The sequence below is a fragment of the Epinephelus moara genome, chromosome 15 (assembly GCF_006386435.1).
Source record: "Epinephelus moara isolate mb chromosome 15, YSFRI_EMoa_1.0, whole genome shotgun sequence".
Taxonomy (NCBI): Eukaryota; Metazoa; Chordata; class Actinopteri; order Perciformes; family Serranidae; genus Epinephelus; species Epinephelus moara.
In genome coordinates, this window is record NC_065520.1 from 16,960,835 (window position 1) to 16,986,818 (window position 25,984).

The following is a 25,984-nucleotide window of genomic DNA, read 5'->3' on the forward strand; positions in this document are numbered from 1 at the left end:
CCACCCACCCCCCACCACCACCGCCGCCGCCATCCTCCGAGGCAGAGCTGCGAGCGTCTCTGTGTTTAGTTTTGTTTGCCTATATAAAGCCTCATCAATAATGCAGAGGCCCCTGACTCCTCTTCCATACGGTGGAAGCTCTGCATGGGTTTTCTTTTTCCCCTGCTGCCGAGCAGCGGAGAATATAGCCGCGCTGCCGTCGGGTTAAAACCGCCGCAAAATCATAGAAAACTAAATGAACCAGGAAGTCAGGAAAAACAGCTTTATTCTCAAGTCATGCAAGAGCGAAGATTTGACTCACAAAGGTGATGAAACTGGCCGGATCAAGTGAAGACATGAAATGATCAAAAGTGTAGATAAGAGTTTTTTTTCAACTGAGCAGCGTTGGAAAAAGCCTGATGGCGATCACAGCAGAATAGGAGAGGAAGAAAATGACTGTGAATAAATGAGGAGTAATGAAAGGTGAACGGGTGCGCGATCAGATGTGGGTCAAAGCTCTATTTTGTAATTATTTCACCACCTTGATTAAAAGCCACTCTGACACGATATGAACCATCTCAACTGAAGTCTGCTGCTTCAAAAGCACGTCTGAGGAGAAGAAAAGGAGGCTCAAGGAAAAAGAAACAGACAGAATCAGGGCTCCTCTCATCCCTCTACACAACTTTGAAAGGAGAAAGTGAAAAAGCAATTATCCCGACGTAAACTCTCCGCACAGTGTGTCTGTTCTGGCTGACCGTAGCTGTGTCCCTCTGCTGCACGGGGCGGGAAAGGCCAAGGCCGTTTCAGCCCGCTGAGAAACTAGATCAGTGGTAGAGTTGAAGGTTGGTTAAATAGAGGAGGCAGTGTTTCTTTTACTGTATCACTGCAAACTCTGAACAATGCAAGTCTTCTTTTTCACAGCGGCGACTAACGAGCGTTGACTCAGGCAGGAAATACAAATCAACAGAATCAACCGGAGCTGAAGGAGAGATTTTCTGTCACCATTTTTAGTTTGTTTTGAAGTTTACAAGGGCGGCTTTGTCTTGGTCAGGGTTCCTATGACTTAAGGCAAGTTGGATTTAAGATATTTTACGATGTTTTTTATGCCGCTTGGAGTGACATTTAATCCTCTGAGTGTGATAGATTCACCACTCATTCCTCTGGTGCCACCACATGTGTTCGCACAGTGCGTAACGTATCCTCTGTTCGCTTCAGTGACACTGAAATCAGAAGCCTTAGCTTTCTGCTGCTAAAAGAATACACGTTCTCGCTATTATGGTTTTTATTTTAAGTTGATATATACAGAATGATGCAAACAACAATCCTCCACGGCTACTGTGGGGAAATTCCTTGGGGAGATCATGTAATATGTAAGGTAAGGTAACATGAGGTAATGACGAGATGACGGGGAGGACAGAAGCCTCAGCTTTCTGCTGCTGAAAGAATAAACGCTCCAGATATTATGGTTCTTATTTTAGATCGATTTAAGCAGGATCATGCTAGTTTTTAAAGGGTTAGCAAAAAATTTACAATGACCAAAACTGAAGAAAAAATCAAACAGACATGAACCAATATCAAATACTCAAGGTTAGGGATGTTTTGCCCAGTTTTTATTCAAGGTTCACGCATGTTTTCATAGACAAAACTTCCAACTTTTCCTTTTTCGTGACTTTTTACGCACATGTAATCAAGATTTTTTTTCCCTTCAAACACATCAGACTCTATCTCTATTCAAAGATAATTTCAGCTAGCTGGCATCCATGAAGGGAGACGAACCAAGGCAGAAAACAAACAACGGAAATGTACCTAATGGTTCACTGAACGGTGTTCCACATGGATGCGTGTTGGAGCTACGTTAAGTTGACAGCTGCAGGAAATTAATTTGCTGTTATGCCACATTACATGGAATGTTATTGTAACTATTTCATTATACACAACACAATTCATTACTTTTTACAAAAAATTTAAGAATTTTGACTAATTCCATGACTTTTCCAGGCCTGGAAAATGTGATTGTGAACTTCCATGACTTTTCCAGGTTTTCTGTGACTGTTGGAACTAGGGATGCGCGCGATTTGTCGTCTAAACCACAACTGAAGAGGAAAGCAAACAAACACGAACCGATATCAAATACTTCAGGTTAGGGATGTTTCGCCTAGTTTTTCATTCAGGGTTCGCGCACGTTTTAATGGACAAAACTTCTAAACTTTTCCCTTTTCTTAACTTTTCAAACACCTGTAATAAAGATTTTTTTCCCTTCAAACACATCAGACTCAATCTCTATTCAAAGATAATTTCAGCTAGCTGGCCTACATGAAGAGAGACGAACCAAGGCAGAAAACAAAGGAGGAAAATGTACCAAATGGTTCACTGAACGGTGTCCCACATGGATGCGTGTTGGAGCTACGTTAAGTTGACAGCTGCAGGAAATTAATTTGCTGTTATGCCACATTACATAGAATATTATTGTAACAATTTCATTGTAAACAAACAACATTTAAAAAAAAAAAACCAACTTTAAATAATTCTGACTAATTCCATGACTTTTTCCAGGCCTAGAAAATGTGATTGTGAACTTCTATGACTTCTCCAGGTTTTCTATGACTGCTGGAACTAGGGCTGCGCGCAATTTGTCATCTAACGATTAAAACATCCACCCTCTCATGTTATGCAGCCACCTGCCACTAGTGGGTGCTACAGAGTTGTCAGACAGCAGTGTCTCGTACTCCAGCGGCATTTAAAATCCAACATGGTCGTTGAAGATTGTGATTAAAGGCATCAAAGACTTGGGACAATGTTTCAAATACTTAACAATAAATTGTGCTAAATTCTGAGTGTTTTCTGAGTGTTTTCCCTTTTTCAGACTAGTCGACTCATCTTAATTAAAATTTTCGTTTGGTCGACAGGGAAATTAGTCGCCAGGAACATCCCTAGTTGGAACCCTGTTTATTGTAATATCAAAACTTGACGTTTCTGTCTCCTGGCAGAGACGAGTTTAAAAGACCTGGGAAATACTTGGTGTTTGCTGGCAAGTTTTCTTGCCGATTTTGTCTCTCCCAGATGGACACATAATATTGTAGTATAATATAATATAATATAGTGTTGTGGATGTTTGTACCAGCTTTAAAGAAATTCCCTAAAGGTGTTCTTGAGATATCGTGCTGAAAAGAATGGGATGTACGGACAACCTGAAAACATAAAGCCTCAGAGGCATGAGAATAGATATTACCAATTATTTTGAGACTAAAATGCAACATCAGAACAAAACAATTCATAAAACCCATCCCATGTCTTTGCAATTTAAAAACAATGATTTAAGACATTTTAACACCAATGGTTCAATGTCTTAAGGATCTGTAGGAACCCTGTTCCTCTGTTTATTTCCAAGCTTCTGTGTTTGCACTTACAGTACGTGTTTCCAAGAAATAAATCACTGGCGACGCAGGCGAGGAACTGGCGCGTTTTACATTTCCCCTTTGTTTGCAATTAACAGATGAAGTGGGACGCAGTGGCCATGGCGGCTGAACAGACAAAAAGAGAAACTCTAACTGCATCAGCAGCAACTTCGAGGAAAGAGGACACCACAGTCCCACGCCCGCCACGCCGCCTGATTGACAGGTGACCTCTGGAAACACACTGCAGTGATGAGCGTCGTGGACCAAAGATGGAGACAGAAACGTGGTCATGAACTTGGAGCTTTTTTAAAGAGTCGAATTTTCTTACATGTGTCGGGACGAGGGCCGCCGGGTAGGCCAGTTTGTGGTGTCTCCACATCCAGAACGAGAAGAGGACGACCGCGGCCAGGCCTATGATGGGAACCAGGGAGTAAAGCAGAGTGCTGAAGAGCTTGGGCTTCTGGGAAAATGGGTTGGAGGTGGCTGTGGGGGGAGAAGAAGAAGACGAATTACAAGACAGCACTTGCTAATTTCATCTTTATATAATGATGAATGTTGTCAAGGTGAAAACATAAAAGAAGAAAGAAAGAGAAGAGCATGTCTGATATTCCTGACATTGTGCTACATCATCTCTTAGTGCAGCTCCTACCCTGCTTACAGCTTACTGTGCTTAGGAATCATATCAATGTACGCACACACACACACACGCACACACACATGCACACACGCAGCAGGATTAGCAAATCCATCTCGTGACATAACGTAATCCGCCTGCCAAAAATAGCAGAGCTCTGAACTGTGTCCGACCCCTGTAGGAGTCGCCGGGTGACGCCTGCTGGCTCAGCCTGTCCTCCCATCACAAGGTGTGACAGTCTGATTCGGCAGTGCTGTCAGAAGCACCGACGCTCGGACGCCAAACGCCACTGTCGTCCTCGGGGCGGGGGTGAAAGGGAGGAAAAGTGGAGGGGAGGGCCGGTGGGGTTGCACCAGCTGCATCGTGGGACACTCGGGGCATTTGTCAGAGAGCTTTTCTCTACAGGGTGTCTGCAGGTTTCAGAAAGTCACATTTAAAGGAATGTGAAGAGACAGACGGGCCTGTTGGACAATTTAGCTGGAAAGTGATGAGTGCAAGGACACCAGAGTTTCTACTCAGGGGTGAGCACACAACAAAATATTATCGGCTCAAGGCAGTGGCATCATTTTGCATTTGGAATAGTCATACCTGCATAAAGCCGTGCACACTAAGAGCGAAAACGATGTGAGCGTCCAAACAGTGGCACCAAGGACACAATTCAATCAATTCAATTTAACGCTGCTGCTCCAGCACATCATATCATACATATATTTATCATTACATATTGCACTTTATTGCCTCTATGTGTGTCAGTCTCTGAGGCTTTAGAAAATGTGCACTATCGCAGGAGGAATATTGTCGACAACACAAGTTGGCAGCTTAAGGAAAGACTTGTTACTACTGTATGTTTATGAGAGAAACAAAGTACAAAAACTGAAGGATATGTGTTCACGAAATTCTTCAAGGACTAAAGGAGTTACAGATGAAAATGATGCTTCTTTAATGTGAAATTTGTTGCCTAATCTTGCGTGTTTGTCATCTGTCATTGCCACTTGAGTTAGAATAATTTTTAAAATGACATATTTAGCTATCGTTCTTGGTGCGGACGACCCTTATCCCCTGCAGTACGCCTCTGAAAACACCCTGGAAGCCTCATTATGGTCAATTCTGTGCTAAATAACGTTGTGCTGTTCTGTAGACATTCACTGGTAATAAGTTTAAGTGCTTTGGGCTGAGGAACTCTTTTTGCCGAACTGCACCCGCAAACTGTATCACCGAGCAGAAGGAAGAGTGCATCTACTCATGGATGAGAGGCTTGTGCTCATAAGAGCGCAAGATGTTAACATTTATGACATCGTCCTCGGCTGAGCTGTAACATTAGCTAGCTTAGTGCTGCTAGCAGTAGATGCACGCTTCCTTCTGCGCAGTGAAACAGTCGGCGGGTGTTGTTCATCAAAGAACTAGCGGCGATGAAAGCCAACTGTTGCATCGTCTACGTCGCCTCACGTCGCCCTGTGTCAGTTGCATTTGAACACACTACACGGACTACATTCGACGGCCAAGTAGCACGTACGTTCTGCGCCTGCGTGAGAGAGAGCGGAGTGAGAGAGTGGTACATCCTGTCAGCCGAGGGGTTTCCTATCTGTGCAGCCGAGCACCGCAGCACCTCCACGTACTGTTACATTCAGACGGTCCCGGTGTTTCCTCCGCAGGCTCCACTTCACTCAGCTGCCTGATAAACCCGAATAACAAACCAGGGCTCAGTGCTCCGGTTGGATCCAAACGGAAAGCCGGGGCTAGCTCAGAGACTAGCGGAGGCTAACTGGCTGTGCGTCCCTCCGTCATGCTGCGCTAGCCGCTCCCAGCTAGCTTCAGTTTGTTATTCAGGTTAAGTGGGAAGAAGCAGCGAATCTGTTGGGCAGCTGAGTGAAGTGGAGCCTGAGGAGGAAGCACCGGTTAGCCCCGGTTTCACTACAGGCAGATTCACTCGCCACAGGGGCGAGGGAATAAAACCTGAACAGCCAATCAGAGTGATCTCTCTCACCGACAAGCTCCACCGGCGATTTAACATGCTCAATCGGCCGAAAAGAAGCTGACGTCGAAGGGCCAACGGTGCAGGACACACCGCAAAAACTAGGGCGACAGGCGCTCACCGACGGCCCGGCTTTGGTTGACGGCTGACCGTCGGCTTGGTGTGTCAGGGCCTTTAAACATGAGAGAAGGCAGACATCTCAACGGCTGATATCTCCAACACTCGGCAACTCACACCAAAACTATCTAGACTGATAAACCGCACTACAGGACTGGGTGAACTGTCCCTTTAAGGCTTTTTGCTTACATATTTGGCAGCAGCTGACATTAAGAAGCACAAACACAGACTTAACTGCCACATTTTCACTGGATTCCACAAACCGAGACATAAACACGTCCTGATATATCATCGTTCTTTTAAATGACAAAATGTTGCTCCAGGTGAGAACATCCGCACCTGAACTCTGGCTGCACCACACAAAGCACAAGACCTGAACACCTGTAAGCTCAGGAGCTGGCAAATATCCAGAGCACAAGTGCCTTATATTACACTCTGTGGAGGACTGTCTCTTCAGAGTGAAAGCCTGGATGTTGTGTCAATGTTTGGAGATGATGGAACTTTAGAAATACTTTTCCCCGCTCCTGTGTGGGAGTGTTTTTGGAGTGAATGGTGTAAACCTGAACACACAGATAATATAAGAGATTTTAAGCTCAGAGAATCAACTGTAGGTGTGGCTGCGATACAAACCTGCTGTAAACACTCAATGTTTGTCATTTTCAGGAGAGAACTGCGGTGTGCATTTTGGACTGTACATACTGTAGGCGGTTGAATGGTGTGGGTCGCTCTGCGGCGCTTCAGGGGCGTACAGGAACCTCTCGTTGCACATGTTGCCTTCACAGCAGCAGAAGAAAACGTCTGGACTCTCCTTCCTCTCCACACACTCGTTACTGCAGAGGACATGGAGGTGGAAATTAGAAACAAGGAGCCCACAAATCTCTCCTCCTCTCTGCGCCGTGCAAAGGACGTGGGAGCAATTTATTTAATTTAAGTGCGAGTGAGTGCACACACGCGCGCACGCGCAAAAACCATCATCTGCATGTGCACGCATGTGCTCACACACTTCCCCGTGCACTCACTGCAGAAGACATGATGTCTTCTAAAAAGCATCGACACACACATTTGGACCGTACACACACTCGCAGACACTCTCCTCCTTCCTCTCTGCCGCAGAAGACATGAAAGAAAAACATTTATAAAATAACTCCCACACACGCCAATACACACACATGCAAACAATCACACACACTCGCTCTCTCTTTCACACTCACACAGTCATCAGATAAAAGCCAAAGGAAGTGGCAGCCGCCCTCGACTTGCTCTGGACTCTCCAGGGAGGCGAGGCGGCGCCGTCTGAGCAGAGGTACCCAAACTGTGCGGGCTGCAGAATCTACAGCAACTTTATCGCTCAGGAATCAAAGGAAAGCACAAGCAGAACCGGCTCAAACCAGCATCTGGTGCCAGGTTGATGTTCCAGCGAGGAGGAAACTATAATAACACCACGCATTAATATGTTTGCTGTTCTGGGGTTTTAACTGGATGTATTTTCAGCAGAGATTCACGCAGACATTTAAATTCCGCCTAGCAGGTAATTAAAAATGCAGCCTTGTGCCAGTCATTCAGGTGAGGACGCACACTGAGGAACAAAAATGTGCTCAAGGTGATTTCAAGTCGAGCCCTTGTCATGATGTGCTGCCTTTGAGAGGCTTGAAATGAGCGCACAGCTTTTGAGCAAGGCTGAACACTAGTTACAATTAAAAGTGCCAGAATGTTCATTTGCGTGAGCTCGAGGGCAAAATTCGGTTTATTCAATTGTTCCTCAATGTTTCTGACGACAGTGTGAGGAAAGGACACCAGATACTTCCCATAAAATCAGCCGCAGAGATGCGATATGTTTTCATACTGCAAAGGGCTGTCTGCAGGCTTTAGAGAACTTAAAATGCCGCCTGGAACTGAGTGTAGAAAGCAACTTAAAGGTACATTATGTGTGGTGGTGTATTTTTCGTCAGAGTCTCAGCTCATATTTATTTTCAGGTGACTTTACATGAAGGATTTTCCTTAGAAACAATGTATAGACTATATTTCTTTCTGTATTTTCTTTATTTTCTGTGTTCGGGACATTTATAGGCATGTAACCCCACAGCGCTCAGGTAAGATCGGGGCTTTATAAAAAGGTAGCGACCAGGTGCCAGACCGGAAGCAGCAGGCATCCAAAAAACACAGCGCCAAAAAAAAAACTAAACGGAAATATAACGAGACCAAACACCAAACGCAAGTGAATCTGGGGTCAGCTTTTACTTTCACTTTAGCCATGACAGTCGACAACACTTAACATCTTCTAGCCGGCAAATAACAGACAAAAAAAAAAAAAGTTTTTGCAGATCATTATGATGTCACAGTGAAGTTGACCTTTGACCTTTTGGATGTTTAATATCATCACTTCATCATATTATCCTGTTAGATATTTGTGTGATATTTTGTCATAATTAGCGTATGAATTCTTGAGTTGTGGTCACAGTGACCTTGACCTTTGACCACTAAAATCTAATCAATTCATTGTTGAGTCCAAACGGATGTTTGTGCCAAATTTGCAGAAATTCCCTAACGGTGTTCTTGAGCTATCGTGTTCATTAGTATGGGACGGATGGATGTATGGTAGGAGTGGGGGAAAAAAAACGATTTTTAGATGCATCAAGATTCTGTCTTGAACGATGCGAGCATCGACGTGGAAAACTCAATCGATTTTAATTTTATTTTTATATTTACTTTTATTCTGAAAAGCTTCTGAAAGCTGAGAAGCTGAAAAGACGTCATTACTTGTGGAGCAGGGGAGGGAAGTGAGCAGAGCAGGAGGAGAGTGACAGCTGACGAGGAGAGTGCAAGTTTGAGTGATTTAGTGGTGTTTTAACGGAGTTCTGGTGGCGTTCGTTTTCTTTGTAAGATTTAGTGTTGTAAATAATAGTATTTGTGTTTTTTTGAGAGCTTTGGAGTTTTTTTTAATGCCGTGTTTTTGAGTGTTTTTTTGCCAATTATCCCCGGTCGTCTTTCACGGCGTGTGTGATGTCATCGGGTTATTCTTGTCCTATTTTTATTACTTTCACTATTATCTGAGTCACTGTGTGTGTTCATGTGCCAGCCGACATGTTGTTGTAGTCACCTAAAAGCGTCAGCAGATGGCAGGAGCTACATTTGAAGCGCCATACGTAAACTGTCAAGCTACTGTATCTTCCACAGGAAGTTCTGACAAATGTTTCAGAATAAAAGCCTATTTAGAAAATGGAGGGATTCTCTCAGCCGAGGTTATAAGGGGCTTTTAATTTGAAACAAGTGTTGAGTTTGAAATGACGGTGCGATATGTTAACTTTACAAAGACAACGGAGCGGATAAAAAGTAAATATATAAACACACAGAGGGATTAATAAATAACGGACCGTCTATAATGTAGTTTGTTTCAAATGAAGCTGGGAGCCTCTGCAGTTGTGGTGAGTAAAAGCCCCGCCGCTATTTGTTAATGTTATTACTTTATGTCCGACCGTGAGGATGTACCATTGTTTGCTAGCTTGATGCTAATGACAGTAACGTTAACTCAGCGGGTTGACAAAGTGCCTCTGCTGTTTCACACCATCATTTCCCCCTTTTACTCTGTGTGGTAACATCCCTAGAGGAAATATTAAAAACGCTGGGGTGTTGTTGTCATACAGTTGTCTACGGCAGCAGATCGTTCTGTGTTTCTACTGGTCAAAGTGACGGCTGTGATGGGAGAACTGGATCTCAGTGAAGGGCAAGTGGTCCATAACTTTAATTTTGGAGACAAAAAAATGTAGGCTTAGCGCCCTGTGGTCCATTGCCCAATAGGAAATGTAGAATACTCAAAAGTACTTTAAAAGTGCTTGAGTTACTTTTCTCAGGGAGTAAGGCAGTAAATTAACTGGTTACTTTTTTAAAAAGTAACGCAGTAACGTACTTTGATTACTTTTAAAGTAACCCTTACCCAACACTGGTCATAGTTTTGTAAATACTGGAGAAGAAATGTCGAGGAGGTCGACGAGGGACAGAAGAGTCCCGTTGAGATTTGTGGATGAGGAGGATGGACCTGTGGAGTGTAATCATCTCAACCACAGTCAGTAATACAGTTTGGATGCACTGGATATGTATTTCCAGCTTCATTACAATAATGTTTTTCAATATCTAGTGTAAATTTTCCTATTGGCTCATTTTAGAATTGAGAATTGTTTTATAATCGAAATCGTTGCCCTCGGAATTGGAATTGAACCGAATCGTGAGGTGCCTAGAGATTCCCACCCCTAATATACGGACAACCCAAAAACATAATGGCGCCTTGGAGGCATAAAAACTGTTTATTTCTGACTGAAAACAAGCGAGAAAGGTTTTCAAAATAGACATGGTCAGCAGCTGAATTTTGTAAGTGAATAGGATGCATTATTTTTTGGACTTCATTAATGATCCTGGACGTGCGAAACACAAAGAAAAAGTTAAGGACAAGTGATAACTACACTGAGGACACCACTAATGCTACACTACATTTGAAGGAGCAGAAATTCAATCATACTATTATGTACCAACCTCTAATATAAGTCCACCTTCTTTTACATGAAAACATCTTTTTCTTTTTCAAAATAACTGTTTCAAAAGCCTTTTAACTATTTATAATTTACCACAATTCCCTCACTAATATCTGTTTTATATTGCTGTGAAAACATCAAGAAGTCGCCAAAAACTAAATTTTACAAGATTACACTTGAACACATCATAAGAGTGTTATCATCGACCTTTTCCCAGGACTATTTCTTTCTGAATAGAGCTTGAACACATCATGATGTACCGCAATGCAACCCATGTTTGCGGTTAGTTTGGCCACTAGCTGCTAACTGCTAACAGCTAACGTTAACTAGCTCTCCTCCTGCCGGTGTCAACACAGATTTGTTGTTCACTTTTTTTCCTGTTGCTTCCTGCGTACCTGTCGTAGCAGTTGACGTCGTCCAGCCAGCAGCCTTGCTTGACGACCTCCACGGTCCCCGAGACATTCTTCCACGTGGCGAAGCAGTGCCGCCGCTTGTCTTTCTCGCCATAGCAGGGCTCGATGCCGCTGCGGTTGGTGCGCTCCTTTTCCCAGCTGGAGTTGTAGTAGGCGCACTCCTGCGTTTCCGAGCGTCCCAGGATGGCACCTGGAGAGGACAAAGAAGGGCCATCTTTAATTTTGATTTGTTGAGGTGTCTTTTTTTGCGATAAAGGTTAAAAATATCAAACACTTTGTCAGGTGAACTCTTAAAAAACTTGAAAGCAGCTTTTTTAATTTGAGGATTTACAAGAGACTGTTGCTGGGAGATGAAACGGTTATTATGTCTCCGCTGTCACCGACAAAGAAGATCATTTATTTTTGTTTCAATAACTGGTGGAAGGACATTTCTTTACAGCCTCAAAGTATGTGATAGAGTGAAGTCGTCAAACATTTAGTAATAATAAAATTCACTCCTGTGCTACTTTTTATCAGAGTTCCCAAGTGCTTCAGAGTCGATACTCCAATGAAAAATGAAAGCTTTTTTAAAATGAGCAATAAAAAACCATCCAGGCCTGACAGAGGAAATAAGGTTACAGAGGGACACAAAGCAAAGCAGAGAAACCAAAATCCTGCTCCACCGAGCCAATTGACTTCCCTCCCCGCCAAAATAAAGGGGACTCTGATTTCCTGCTGGATGAACGCAGGCAGCAGGTTCTCGCAAACCGATATCCAGGGAAAAATACTGCATGACAGCTTGTCAGTTTAGCGTTGCTGCTGCCGCCTCTCATCACCTGTCAGAGAGTTAGTCCAGTTTAGACTGCTGACAAGACTGAAGATAGTCAGCCTCCGCTCGCTCGCTCGCTTCCAAGCGCTGCAAGCCAAACAGTTCAGACACATAGGAAACCAAGATTGCTTCCTACGTATCGCTTTGTTTGCGCTCCCGAAGGTGCAATAAGTAGGTTTGTGTCTCAGTCATCCGAGTGCACTGCCCACTGCTCAATGCCATGAGAAATCTCAGTCTCTGACCCAAGAAATTTCAAAGCTGCTTTTTATACTGCCATACTTATCAAGGTGATAATTTTTTTGCTGCTGAAAGTCACACTTGGCAGCAGCTTACTCCTCTCTGTTGTGAAAATGTGACTTGTTTGTGTGTTGAACGCATCGTCAAACTCCGGAAGACGAAGGCAGTGCATGTGTCAGATGGTTATGAGCTCTCAGCGCCTGCAGCCCTCATCATACAACATGTTTTATGATTAACTATGTATGTAAATGGCACATTACGCCAGGTTAATCTACTTTTTATGGTCTCTTAAGTCTGTCTATTTTGAGTCCCAGTGCGTAGGGTTTAGTGGCATCGGAAAGACACCGTAGAAACAACATGGTAGACTCCGTGGGAGAGGAGGAGGGAGTAAGTCACACATGTGCAAGTCATAAGTGTGTCTCGAGCCTTGAGCAAGACTCGGGTTACAGTGGTGTGACTCAAGCAGGTCAAGTTGAGTCCTTGCTATCAGTCAAGCAAGTCACAGGTCAAGTAGTATGAAATTCTGATGATTCGACAGTAGGGCTGCAACGATTCGTCGACTAATCGATGAGTAATTGACCACTAAAATAATCAGTGACTATTTTAGTTGTCGACTAATCGGTTTGGGTCATTTTTCATAGAACTCTTTGGCGTGAGTACGAAACAAGGCATTAGATGACATAATTTTGGGGTTTGGCCGAGACAGACCGACATTTTTAGTTGACTAATCGAAGAAATAATCGACAATGAAAATAATCGTTAGTTGCAGCCCTATTCGACAGGCGGTAATTAGCTAAAACGGGACGTTCACTGTCCTTTCTTTGTGGGTTTGTAGTGATGAAGTTGGATGTGGTGATCATGTCTGATTTTTCATCTTCCTTCCGTCATCAACAACATAATCCAAATTGAATCCAAATCTTATAATTGTTGGACTAGACTCCTCCATGAAAGCTGCCTCACACATTAACCTATCCTATCCTAACTGGTCGAGCCACGGGGTCCAGATTTGTCCTTCGTCATCATTTCAAGGTCCAAGCATTTTAAAATATTGAAAAAAAATGTAGCTGAACCTGTTTGAAAATCATTAAAATGAATAACTCATGGTACCAGAGGCGATGTGAAGCAGCAGAGCAGCCCTGTGGGTGTTTTTTACATTCCACATTAAAATAAATCAATCAAATCAATGCATCCTGTTGTTGAGACGATTCAGTTAATTAATTCAGTGCCAGTTAATAAAGCCTATACGCTTCCAAACCCTACATAACCAACTGCATTGCCACTTGGCAAAGCTCAACACACGCAGTGAAGCTGGCGGCAACCACACAATGCAAAGACAGAATCTGTGTAGCAGGTATAAAACCCCGCTTCGACCCATGTATTTTGGCTGTCAGTCATGTCTCAAGTCATGAATACCAAGTCAAGGTCAAGTCTTGTCTTTAATCAACGTTCGTCAAGCAGTTTTAAGTCCTCAAATGAGCGACATACGCTTGACTTGAGTCACATGACTCATTCTAAGGTAACTAAAACACAACTTAAATCCAGGTTATGAATATTATCTTTCATTTCTGCCAGTAGACATCCCGAAATCCTAAATACTGGACCTTTAAACTCCATAACGTCCATTATATTTGTGTCTGAAGTGTTAAAATGCTGAATTTAAATGCTGCCTTTTTGGTTATAATGTTTGATAAATGAGGTTTGGGATCTACTTACTGCTTCGATTTAGCGCTCATCATGGCTTGTATTTATTGTTGCTTTTAATGTCTCAAAAGCACGCCGTAATTTAGCCGAAAAGTGCAGGACAAATAAAGAACAAAGCTCCGATTTATGTGATGATTATCCGCTCTCCTCTGCCAGTGAAACAAAATCGCAGAGGAGACGTGTCCTGTCCGCCCTGACCGTGTCTCCGGTCACAGATGCTCCCAGAAATTAGGGCTCGGCTTGCGTAATGGACGTTACCTTTAAGAAGATGATGTATTTCTCAATAAAATGGCTGCTTAAGTAAAGCCGGTTAATGCCAACCCAGGCCCCGGAAGCGCCGCAGGTCTCTTTTCAACGGCATTAACAGCTGCAGATGGAGGAGAGCGCAGAGTGGCTACTTCACCGGCAGACGAGGTCACTCTGCCTCTTAGCAGCGCTGACAGCATTTTCTCTCGTCAAATCCATTTCCCGTGAAGCCCCAAACTATTTCACAGCAACAGGTGCAACTGTGAACTGTTGCCTGTGTGACCGCGAGCAGAGAAATAGTCTGGGCTGATGAATGAACGGAGCCCCGGCGAGCGTACAGACACACAAAGGTATATTATATCTGCGAGTGGAAAAAAAGAGTTTGCCCAAACGTGCAGATATAATAACCACACAGGGAGGATGACATCATCTGACGTGTGGTTGATGTGGTTTAAATTTCACTCCTTTGAAAGTGCCTTTAATCAATTTCTAGGTGTGTGTTTAATTGTGCATTTTGTTTAATCAAATAAAAAACATATTTCACGACAGCTGACGGCTCCAAATGAAAAAGAGCTCTAACTGATTTTTTCCATCACAAACATCTGCCAAGTTGCCTTTTAGCAAGGCACTCAAATCCTCAGCAGGGATTAGAGGAGAAGGAGAGATGTAAAGTGTTTGCATTGAATACAACTAACAAAATAAACACCATTAAAAGTACAATGCAAACAATAACTCCTGAATTAAACTCAAGTGTTTAGATATCCCATCATGCCTTGAGGGTGTTGCTTTCCTTGAACTACAGATCACCTTAGAGCAACAAAAGATAAGGAAACAGTTTGTTTTCTTTGGAGCACCTTGTCCTCACGTAACCTGCTCTGGTGTGATACTGCTGCACCGTGATGCGTGCTGTGACTCTGTCTAAAAAATGAGATGCAACATCCCCGGCAGTGTTTGGTAAATTCATCCACTCCATCAGACTCTTCAGCGGTTTAAGTGTCTGTTGTTTAGCGCCCTGCTTCTATTCTTTCTATTCTTCCCACATGGAAATGAATGCACCGTTCCCTCCACCGGCCCTCGTGGGAGCTGAAGGCGATAATTATGGAGAGGTATGCGGAGGTAAAGCGGAAGGTTAGCTCATTAGCCACTTCTGGTGTAACAGCATTAGCCATGCTAGCGCTGATCCCCGTGGACGTTACATCGAGGTGCTTGGCATACGCATTTCCATTTTACTCGGGAGTGATTTACAATGAATGCGGCAGGAAGGATAAGCCAGAGTTCCTGTATCAACTTCATTACACGCAGCTCATAATAATGAGTGTGCAGAGCAGAGAAAACAGGTGAAGAAAATACTGTATGTTTCTGTTGCTGGAGACGTGATGCAGGAAGAATAAAACCAAGATAAAGTACTGATTTATTAGGAGTTTATTGCCAAAGTAAGGCCGAGCAATAAAACGATAATGACGATTATCTCAATATATTTTCCCTTGACAATAACATAAGAAATGTTTGACATAATTAAGCCACCCGTACACCAGGCAAGAGGGCACGAAAGCACCTTAAATGCTGGCTGCTACCCCAGAAAAGTAGTAGTAGAAGACAAGACCAGGCACCAAGCTAATGTGTGCCATTTAGGGTTGCATACTTATACTTGTGCATGAGCTCTATGCTGTAGCCTACAGACCTGGCCTCCGCTGTTGTGAGCATTTATACTTGCGCGGTGGTGTGTCTATGTCACTTCAAAACGCACCGAAAACACACATTAAACATGTCTTAATGGAGACAATTTCAAACACAAGTACACAAATCAGCTTCACTATAACTGGCAGCATTCACAGACAAACACTTGTCTTTATCTGGACACATTTTCCCCACAAATACAACATGCTAACGTTATTAGCACAAGCTTATGGCATTTTACATTGTATAAATTAGCCTACCAGCTAGCGGACTTTTCCTCTTCTCATATAAAACCAGGGTCAACAGCAACATTTAACAATGGTCAATCCACATAATTTGGCTCCATTACAGCTCACAAGGTTCACTGACAAAACAACTGTCTTATACTAAACACATTTTCCCCAAAAATACAACATGCTAACGTTATTAGCACAAGCCTATGGCATTTTACATTGTATAAACTAGCCTAGTGGCTAGCGGACTTTTCCTCTTCTCATATAAAACCAGGGACAACAGCAACATTTAACAAAGGTAACGTTACAAAATTTGTCTCCATTACAACTCACAAAGTTCACCGAAAAAACAACTGTCTTATACTAAACGCGTTTTCCAAACAAATACAACATGCTAACGTTATTAGCACAAGCCTATGGCATTTTACATTGTATAAATTAGCCTACCAGCTAGCTGACTTTTCCTCTTCTCATATAAAACCAGGGACAACAGCAACATTTAACAAAGGTAACTTAACAAAATTTGTCTCCATTACAACTCACAAGGTTCACTGACAAAACAACTGTCTTATACTAAACACGTTTTCCAAACAAACTAGCAGGGATTTCCTCTGCTCATATGAAGCCAGGATAAATCACAAACAAGACTTAACATGATATTTTTGTGGAGGCTTTATTGTCTTATCTGTGAAATTAAAGTAAATAAAAGCTTTTTTTTTACTGAGGGAAATGGTGTCAGCTTACAAAAATAGACAGGAAGTCTGCGTCGCTGCGACGTGTAGTTACATTTCTGGGGAGGTGCACGTCAGGCTATGGCGTAGGGATGAATTATCTCAAGTGCAACTCAGTTTTATACGGTATATGTAGTCTGGGGTCTCTGCTCTGTCAATACTGAAGACCTCTGTTCGATTACATTTATGTTATCCACTATGCTTTGAGAAAAGCACTGAATCTACTTGTTGCTTTGACAGAAACACAGCTCCTTCCTCTGAGTGTACACCTGTAAAATACATGCTCTGAGACAATCTTAAATGTCTGTAAAATGACACTAACCTGATGTACTTGTAAACACGACATTACTCAAACTTAAAAAGCAAGACAAAAAGCCTGTCATCTTTGTTCTATTCAGTCAAGGCAAGCTGCAACAGCTCTATTGATAACGCCTCCGTTCAGGTATTACACCGTGTGAGAAAGAGCTGCGAGCCATGTGAACTGCAAATAGAGTGCTCCGTTGTAAATACAGCCGTTAAGAGCTCAAATCAATCACTTCCCTGAAACGAGGTGACAATGCAGGCCGGCTGCCTATAGCGCCGTGTGCCAAAGGTGGGCAAGAGCTGCCCGGCAGTATGGCGGATATGAAGGATATAAAGCAGAGAAATCAATCTTCTGAGTAAGTCGCAGCTCAGAGTTCACTAAAGTGGATAATGTCAGCGAGTGCAGAGCCTACACGAGCGATTGTGCAAGGACATACAATAGGGCTTCCACCCACAAGCACACATCCAGGCAATAAAGAGAGAGGGCTCTTTGTCTCGGAGAGATATTTCACGCATGGAAATGTCAAACATGTGGCACAAGTTCACTTTGTTTGTCATAATGAGGTTTGTTGGAGAGAAAGATGGGGAAAGAAAGCCAGCGTTGGGCGACTAAAGCCGCGTGCTGTCAATGCAAGGTCGTTCTCTTGGTGATGACGATTTTAATATACTTTTAATTCATCGTGCGCTCAAGAGAAATGTCAGTGTCAAAACAAGAGAATGAAACACCTGAGACAAAAGAGGGAAAGCGAAGGAATGAGAGAAAGGCTAAACTATTTATTCTTAATCAACGTGACTAATTAATAATGATGGCTGATTGTGAGGTCATGCTGGAAGGTCAGCTCACAGTGAGGCTACCTCTGAAAAAGACTTTTTGTGATGTTTAATTTATCGCCTCCCTCAAAAGAAAAGCTCCGACTATCCTTTGCTTCATCAAGGTGAATATTTGCACAAAAGCGACAAAGAAGAAAAGACGAAACACAATTAGTCAACACCTTAAAGAATGCATGTTTCTCCTTCCTACGTGGTCTCCTTTCTTCTCGTGAAAAGAAATGACCAAATAGCATTTTATAGCGGCTCCTTTCTCTCCTCCAGTCATACGGGAGATTTATCAAGGTTAACCGCGACCTACTTTAGCTGCGGACATTTCAGCAATGCCTCTCCTGCAAAACGTCTAAACACCCGACCCACTTCTCAATCCACTGGGGCTTTCTGAAAAACTGCTTCTCACCCCCTCCTCACCCCTCGCTCGCTGCCTGGTGGCTCTGAAAATTCACTCTGACATTTTAAATTTTTACATTTTGGGCATTTAGCTGATGCTCTTTCCCGCAGTGATTAAGCTCCCAAACTTGCACGAAATAAACTATAAGGGTGCAGGAGGCACAGAACAATCTGATAAGGCAATTAGACCGGATTTTTTAAAGAACAATTAGACGGCAAACAGAGGACGTGACTCACTAGAGAGAGTGTAATACGAAGATGGAAAAGATTGCGAACTTGGCAGAGATGCTGCGACTGGAGATTACTGATTATCTGCTGCTGGCTCTGAAAATTCAATCTTTTGTACAGTGGCCAAGAGGTCATGTTAGGTAGAGGCAATTCTGAGAACCTGAATCTGAGAGTTGCAGTGGAGGCCCTGACACCCAGAGCGGGACGCAGAGGGTGATGCTTTCCTCTTTGATAGCAAGATGCACTCAGATAGACCCGAAGGCTGACAAATAGCCAACTTGCTGCTGGCCCGGGTTCACCTGAAGCTTCAAAAAGGAAACCATATCCGCGAAATTGATTCAGCCTCCCAGAGCTTAAATGTTCAATCACGGTGTGTGCCGAGCGACTTCACAGCAATGCCGCGGATAATTAACCAAATTACAGTCAGGAAACAAGCTGCACAGGTTGCTGTTATTAAACAACGCTGGGATGTGCCAGCTAAAAGAAGCCATTAAAATTACTTTATTATACTTCTCTATTTGTGTTTTTGTGTAAATGAAACAACTAACAAGCTCTGAAAAAAGGCCAAATTGTCAGTGGCAAGCTTGTAGGAGTATCGACAGTAACACAAGTTTATAATGCTACGAGAGAGGATTTTAAAAGACAGTCATGTAAAAGAACATTTTGGTCTCTTATGTCCTTTAAAGAGGACCTATTATGCTCATTTTCAGTTTCATACTTGTATCTGAGGCTTCTACTAGAACATGTTGACATGTTTTAATGTTCAAAAAACACTTGATTTTCCTCATACTGTCTGTGCTGGAACACCTGTGTTCACCCTCTGTCTGAAACTCTCCATTTTAGCCCGTCTCTTTAAGCCCCTCTCCCGAAAAAGCCCAGTCTGCTCTGATTGGTCGGTGTTTCCAGGCCTTCTGAATCTCTACGTCTCTGCATTGTCATTACATTTTTACCATGAAACATCACACATAAAAGCTTCAAAACACAACCAGACAAGTTCCAGCAGGAATATGATCTGGAATCGGGGTAAAATTAACAACATCGGTAATTGAGATTACATGTTTTCCCGGATGTTAGCATGTAGCTACATGTAGCACTGTATTTGCAGCCGGGGAATGACTGTAACAGAAAACAGCGGCAATTTCAACCATGAAAAATCACCAATATAGCTTCTAAGCCACTACTGGATGTGTTGAAGCGAAGATAAGATCCAAATCAGGGAGAAATGACCAACAACAGCGACCAAGATTACATGCTTCCTGGATGTTAGATGTACATGTTAGATGCTACATGTAGCAGTGTATTTGCTGCACTTTTTCTTGATAAAAAAAAAATCAGTAATAAAAGCTTGCTACTGTTAAAAAATATCCGATAAAAGCTTCAAAACACAACCGACATGTTCCAGCAGGGATATGATCCAGAATCGGGGTGAAATTAACCACATCGGCAACCGAGATTACATGTTTCCTTGTCTTTAGCATGTAGCTACACGTAGCAGCGTATTTGCAGCCAAGGACTGACTGTAACAAAGAGCAGTGAAACTAACTACTGTTAAAAATATCCAATAAAAGCTTCAAAACACAACTGGAATATGATCTGGAATCTGGGTGAAATTTACAACATTGGCAATCAAGACGACATGTTTCCCTGTCTTTAGCATGTAGCTACATGTAGCAGTGTATTTGCAGCCGAGGGAATGACTGTAATGGAGAATGGCAGCACTTTTTCCTGTGAAAAAAAAAAAAAAAACAGCAATAAAAGCTTCTAAACTAGACATGTTCCAGTGGGAATATGATCTGAAATCAGGGAGAAATTAACAACGGCAACCAAGATTTCAAGTTTCTCTGGCGTTAGCATGTAGCTACATGTAGCAGTGTAATTGCAGCCGAGGGAATGACTGTAACAGAGAACAGCGGCACTTTTTCCTGTGAAAAAAAATAGCAATAAAAGCTTCTAAACTAGATATGTTCCAGTGGGAATATGATCTGAAATCAGGGAGAAATAAACGACAACGGCAACCAAGATTTCATGTTTCCCTGACGTTAGCATGTAGCTACATGTAGCAGTGTAATTGCAGCCGAGGGAATGACTGTAACAGAGAACAGCGGCACTTTTTCCTGTGAAAAAAATAGCAATAAAAGCTTCTAAACTAGACATGTTCCAGTGGGAATATGATCTGAAATCAGGGAGAAATAAACGACAACGGCAACCAAGATTTCATGTTTCCCTGACGTTAGCATGTAGCTACATGTAGCAGTGTAGGCTAGGTAATGTAAACACTTGCAGTAATGTGCAAGAAGTAGAAAAACTGTTGGACACAGTATTAAGAACAGTCTGAAGCCTGAGGTGTCTGCTCACAGGGATTACTTTTACATACATTTATCACATTATTTGGAAGTTTGGCCATGTTTAATAGGAAGATCCGATATTCTATTATTATATATACGACAGAAAATGAGGAAATGCCTAATTGCTTCTATTTAAAGATGGGTTTTGGATGTCTAAATATTTCTGAGTGCAAATGAGTACTGCATTGAAATACAGCATTATTGGTTGTTTCCATTTCTTCTCTGACTTACTAATTGTGAGATATGACCATAACTATTTCTCCTCTTAGCATTTCCTTTTATGAGACAGTTAAGTAGCACGAGCTGGAACAAATTTACTTTCTTCTCCAATGACATGCACTCACTCAACCACCACTTCAATCCCAAACACGAGGCAGACTTCCAAAGAGGAAAGAAAAATCACAAGGGAGAGCTACATCAGATCCTGTGTATTAGCACATGTCTCTTTATTAGCAGAGTGCGAGGGCGACAAGGTCGGAGCCGCGCAGCAGAGACGGTTCTGGTCTGATCTGTGGCCAGGGCCAGTGAGGTGCATGCTGGGTGGGAAATGACCACCAACCACCTGCCAAACGTTGGAGAAATTTCGACTAAGTCACTCTGGCAGGTAGCCAGCTGACGCCTGGGGGGGTTTGTTCTCTCTACTCCAAAACTAAAGCTGGCTGGAGAAACAGATAAAGTGTCTGATTAATTTAGGAATCCTTGAGCTTGTGTGGCAGGAAAAACAGTTTTGTTCCTCTGAGTTTTAACAGCATCGCGGGCTCTACAGAGAGAAACAACATCTGCCAAAGAGGCTACATTTTAGCCTCACAGTTTTGAACACATACCATAGCTTTACATAAATATATGTATACTTGGCCTGTCTCCATTGCCAGCTGTCTTAACACCACAATGATTCAACCTGTACTGTTTATTTGCTTCCTTCTACATGGGAAGTACTGCCTTCACGTTTCTGGTTTCACTGACAGGTGATCTCCGGGTCGGAAACGCCGCAGCAGCAAGCTCCAAAGACAGAAAAAAAAAAGTAAACGACAGAAAAATAATACAGGTGAGTTTATTATCGGTCAATAACTGCATTACAGTGTGACATTTCAGACTGGAGAACTGTCCATCAGGCATGTTTTGCCTGACAACTGCTGAGGAATACAGGAACTAATATCCAATTTCCTCTCTGTGACTGGTCACAGGGGCAGGCTGTGCTGCACTCTGCTCTGTAGCCTCATAATGAAAAGGCATTTTGGCGGGCCGGGTCTGCACTCGAAGTAGGTAAACAACTCATTCATCAAGGCTTTTTTTGTGCGCCTGCCAGGAGCAGGGATTGTTCGTTATGATGGAATTTGTTTTAAGGATCAACTTATCATCTGCGTCCAGGCAGAGATGAAATAGATTTGAGGTGATGTATGGTTGTTCGGGGCGCTGGTTTGGTGTGGGAATATGTGCGACCAGCACTAAAAACAAATGTGAGTGATGATTTTTGAATAGTGTTGAATAAAGAAGTTAGGGCTGGGGCCAGGGGTCGAGATGCTGTCTGCGGAGCTGGCCTCCTGGCTTCCCAGCAGTACTTGTTGTTGCTCCTGATGCAATTTGACACTCCTCCCCCACATAACTGACTGAAGACACAACTAAATACAGCTTGTGCGTGTGTGAATAACTGCATACATTTAGTAGAAATCTGCTAATCATAGTAGCGCTAACACCTTGCTGCACCCATTGAATAAGAGCAGAAGTTTGTGTCTGAAAAAAGTCTCCCAATTATTTTGTACATGTGCAGCGGAAGAAGAAGAAGAAGACAGTCAAGTTTAGACTGTGTGTGTGTATCGGAGAGATATAAAGGGACTGGAATTGAGAGATTTGACGTGGCTCCAGGGTGAAGTTGGGTTCAGGCAACAAATTCTGTAAGCTGTCAGGATCGGGCTACAGCTCTTATCAAACCTTCTCCGAAAGGTGGCTCATTAAACAGGTAAATAAATGATACTCGCAGGTTTTTAGGGATGAGAAATCAAAAAAGCTACAAGTGGCTAAAATACATTTTTGACGGCCCAAATGCAACTTCACACAGTTTTCCTTTAACTCAATAAATGAGAAGATAAACAGATTAGAAATATTTTTGTAAATATACGGCAAAAATCACCTGACGACACAGAATCTCCCGAGAGGGAGAGACGCTGTGCTGCTGCCAGAGGAGCCGCTGACTGTGTTCCCTCTGAGCGGTAAGTCACTAAAAGAGTCTGAGAAGTAAAACATTCAGGACGCCACAGTTTATTCCACGTTACTGAAGCTGCTCCTCTTTTTGGAACCACCGTGGAGTTGCTCATGATTTCGCTTTCAGCCATGCTTGTTGTTGCCCTGGGTAACAGTATGACGTCAATATGTCAACAAGTATAAATATCGCGAGTATCACGATATGAATTTTGCGTATGAGATTAAAAATTATACCAGTATTATCGTTAACGAGATGATATGGTACCCCCCTAGTAGATCCTCTGAACAGGTACTCTCTCACTACTCTTGCTGTGTTTAGCTATGTTAGCTGTTAGCTCTGTTAGCGCAGTTAGCCAAACACACCACAGGACTCCGCTGCCCACCGGCTGCTAACAGCTAACAAGCTCTCCTCCCAGTGCTAACAGAAGGAGACGCGTTCAGTCGTAGTCAGTGCCAGTTCGCTTTGCCATTTGGTAAGCGATAGTTATAAATGACATTACATATAGGGCGATTAGTTGACTAATCAATGACTAATCGACTATTAAAATAATCGGTGACTATTTTAGTAGTTGACTAATCGGTCTGAGTCATTTTTCATAGAAAAGTACCATAAAAGTACCCCAAAATACTCTTATTGCAGCTTCTTACCGGGGCCCGACTGATTTAATCGGCCGATTATAGCCATTAGAGAATAATTGGCAATCGGCCAAAAGTTGTAAAAGTATTTGAAAATAATAAAATGTTCTTCCTTCAATTTATATCTTTGTAACGAGTGTTTGAACTATATTTACGCCATCAAAAGCAGGTATTTCGGGGTTTTTTAAATTGAAAAACGTAAAAATTTAATCGGCCGATATATCAGTTATCAGTTTTTTTTATTCCATAATATCGGAATCGGCATCGGCCCCAAAAAAATCCATATTGGTTGGGCCCTACATCGGCATCGGCCCCAAAAAAATCCATATTGGTTGGGCCCTACTTCTTACGTTCAAATATTGGCAGCTTTACACACTCTCCCATGACGGTGAACTAAAACCCTTTGGCGTGGCGTGAGTACGAAACAAGACATTAAATGACATCATTTTGGGGTTTGGGAGAGACAGACCGCCATTTTTCAACATTTTAACACATTTTTCGATAAAATGATTAGTCGACTAATCGAGGAAATAATCGACAGATTGGTCAACAATGAAAATAATCGTTGCAGCCATATATACAAAAATCCATTTCGTTCTGGGGAAGATCTCCGTTCATCCCAAACACATTTTCTGTTGTCACCAGGACGCTGGGAGAGCATTCGTCTCGAGCCGCGGCTCGCTGGCAAAGAGTAACGTTTGCCGTTTTAGTAGAATCATGAACAAAAAGGAACAAGTGAATTAGGATATCTGTGGATCTGTAACATTAATTGACGAAGACTTGCTTTTTTATTTAGACAGGTGATCTCATTAGGACATGTCGTCCCATTCTCAAGATAGACCTGATGAAACTTGGGGTCACGGACTAACTTTCTGTGGTCACGGGCCATCAGGCGATGGTTAACGTTGAACCCTGAGGAGCAATAAAAACGTGCATCCTGATGGCACACCAACAGCAGCAAAAACATGGGCACCTCCACTTTGAAATGCATCCCGCCACCTGCCTTCAGGGCAGCTCCTGGCTGTTTTTACACCGTTTATAGCCGTTTGATTCTCACACGCATGAGGGGCCAGGGTCATCACGAGAGACCACTGACCCACGATGAGGTTACCGCTATCTTAGAGCCGGCGGCGGATTCTCAAGTCCCGCTGCACAAAGTTTGATGAGAAGTTAGTCATGGTGCTTAATCAGTGTTTTTGTGATGTGAGAGCTTCGTCACCCCTCAAGTATCTGATGGTGATAATCATAAAAATGATTATAGAGGAGATGTGGGGAAAATAATAAGATGGATTTGTCTTTTGGATTAAATTATGTAATTTAGTGGAAAATGTGGCAAAGCTGCATAATTTTATATATTTTCCCCAGCAGTGGTCATCTTGTTGCCGTGGCTGAGTGAACAGAGAGGTAACAGTCTGTGCACAGAGACGCTCAGACACTATTTTACAGTGGACAGTCATTTTACAGAGCGGCCTGGTTCTTGCTGGAGTGCTACATTAACGCTCAATCAGATGGTGTCGTGACATGGCAGGGGTGGTCGGGTTTGGCTTGGGTGAGCTGGTCACAAAGACCGCAGTCTTTCCACGGCCAGGAGGAGGGACACTGTGAGGGAGGGCGGGCGGGGGGGCATTAAAAACCACAGCACTCAGCAACTGAATCCAATCCCTTTAATCCCCGCTGGTATGCCCGAGCGACAAACGCCCATTGGTCTCCACCTCAATTAGCGCTGATGGGGCCGGTTGCCGGACGGGTCAGGAGAGCGCCTGAGTCTCTCGCCGGGAATCGACGCCCACTGTACCGTTTGCACAAGGAGCACACACTCATGTCCCCCCCCTCCCGTGTGTAATGGGTTGCAGTCGCCCACTGCATACCGTACATTCTTTACAGGACGAGCAATTTAAAACTCCTCGTTATCTCTCGCAGGGTGCACTGTAGAAGGATCTGCAAAATCCCCCTGCTCCCCCTCAATCCCCTCTGCGCTCGAATTGTTTGGATTTATTTGAAGGGTGTGTTAAGTGCCACTTGGGTTTAAAGCTGAACCGTGTATTGAGTTTGCAGTGATACTGCAATATCACAAAGCCTGCAGCATGGGCATTTCAATTCATTTTTATAAAACAACCAATCAATAAGTGAAGAATGGAGGGGGGACGGAGGGAGACTGAGACTGGCAGACAAACCATTACATATATATATACTGTAGGTGGAGATTGGTCCTTTGTGAATCCAGTCCAGTTCACTGAGAGAGATTTCCCATAATCCACTGCTGTAAAGCTATTGAATGTGCCTCAAGCAGCCATCACAAGGTAATGCAGACTTAGACGAAAACCTTTAAAAGCAGTATCACCATTCATATCACCAATACCATTATACTGTCACGGTTATCAAAATATGA

The 25,984-nt window shown here is 43.0% G+C and overlaps 1 protein-coding gene across 1 annotated transcript in view; it reads right to left on the bottom strand.

Moving 5' to 3' along the window:
• Positions 1–25,984, bottom strand: part of LOC126401750 (activin receptor type-2A) — a 68,925-nt gene that overhangs the window by 27,077 nt on the left and 15,864 nt on the right. The window contains exons 2-4 of the mRNA XM_050063226.1: positions 11,016–11,223; positions 6,797–6,927; positions 3,703–3,857 (exon numbers count right to left, since the gene is read on the bottom strand). Coding sequence (XP_049919183.1) covers positions 3,703–3,857; positions 6,797–6,927; positions 11,016–11,223 — 494 coding nt within the window. The remainder of the gene's footprint in view (positions 1–3,702; positions 3,858–6,796; positions 6,928–11,015; positions 11,224–25,984) is intronic.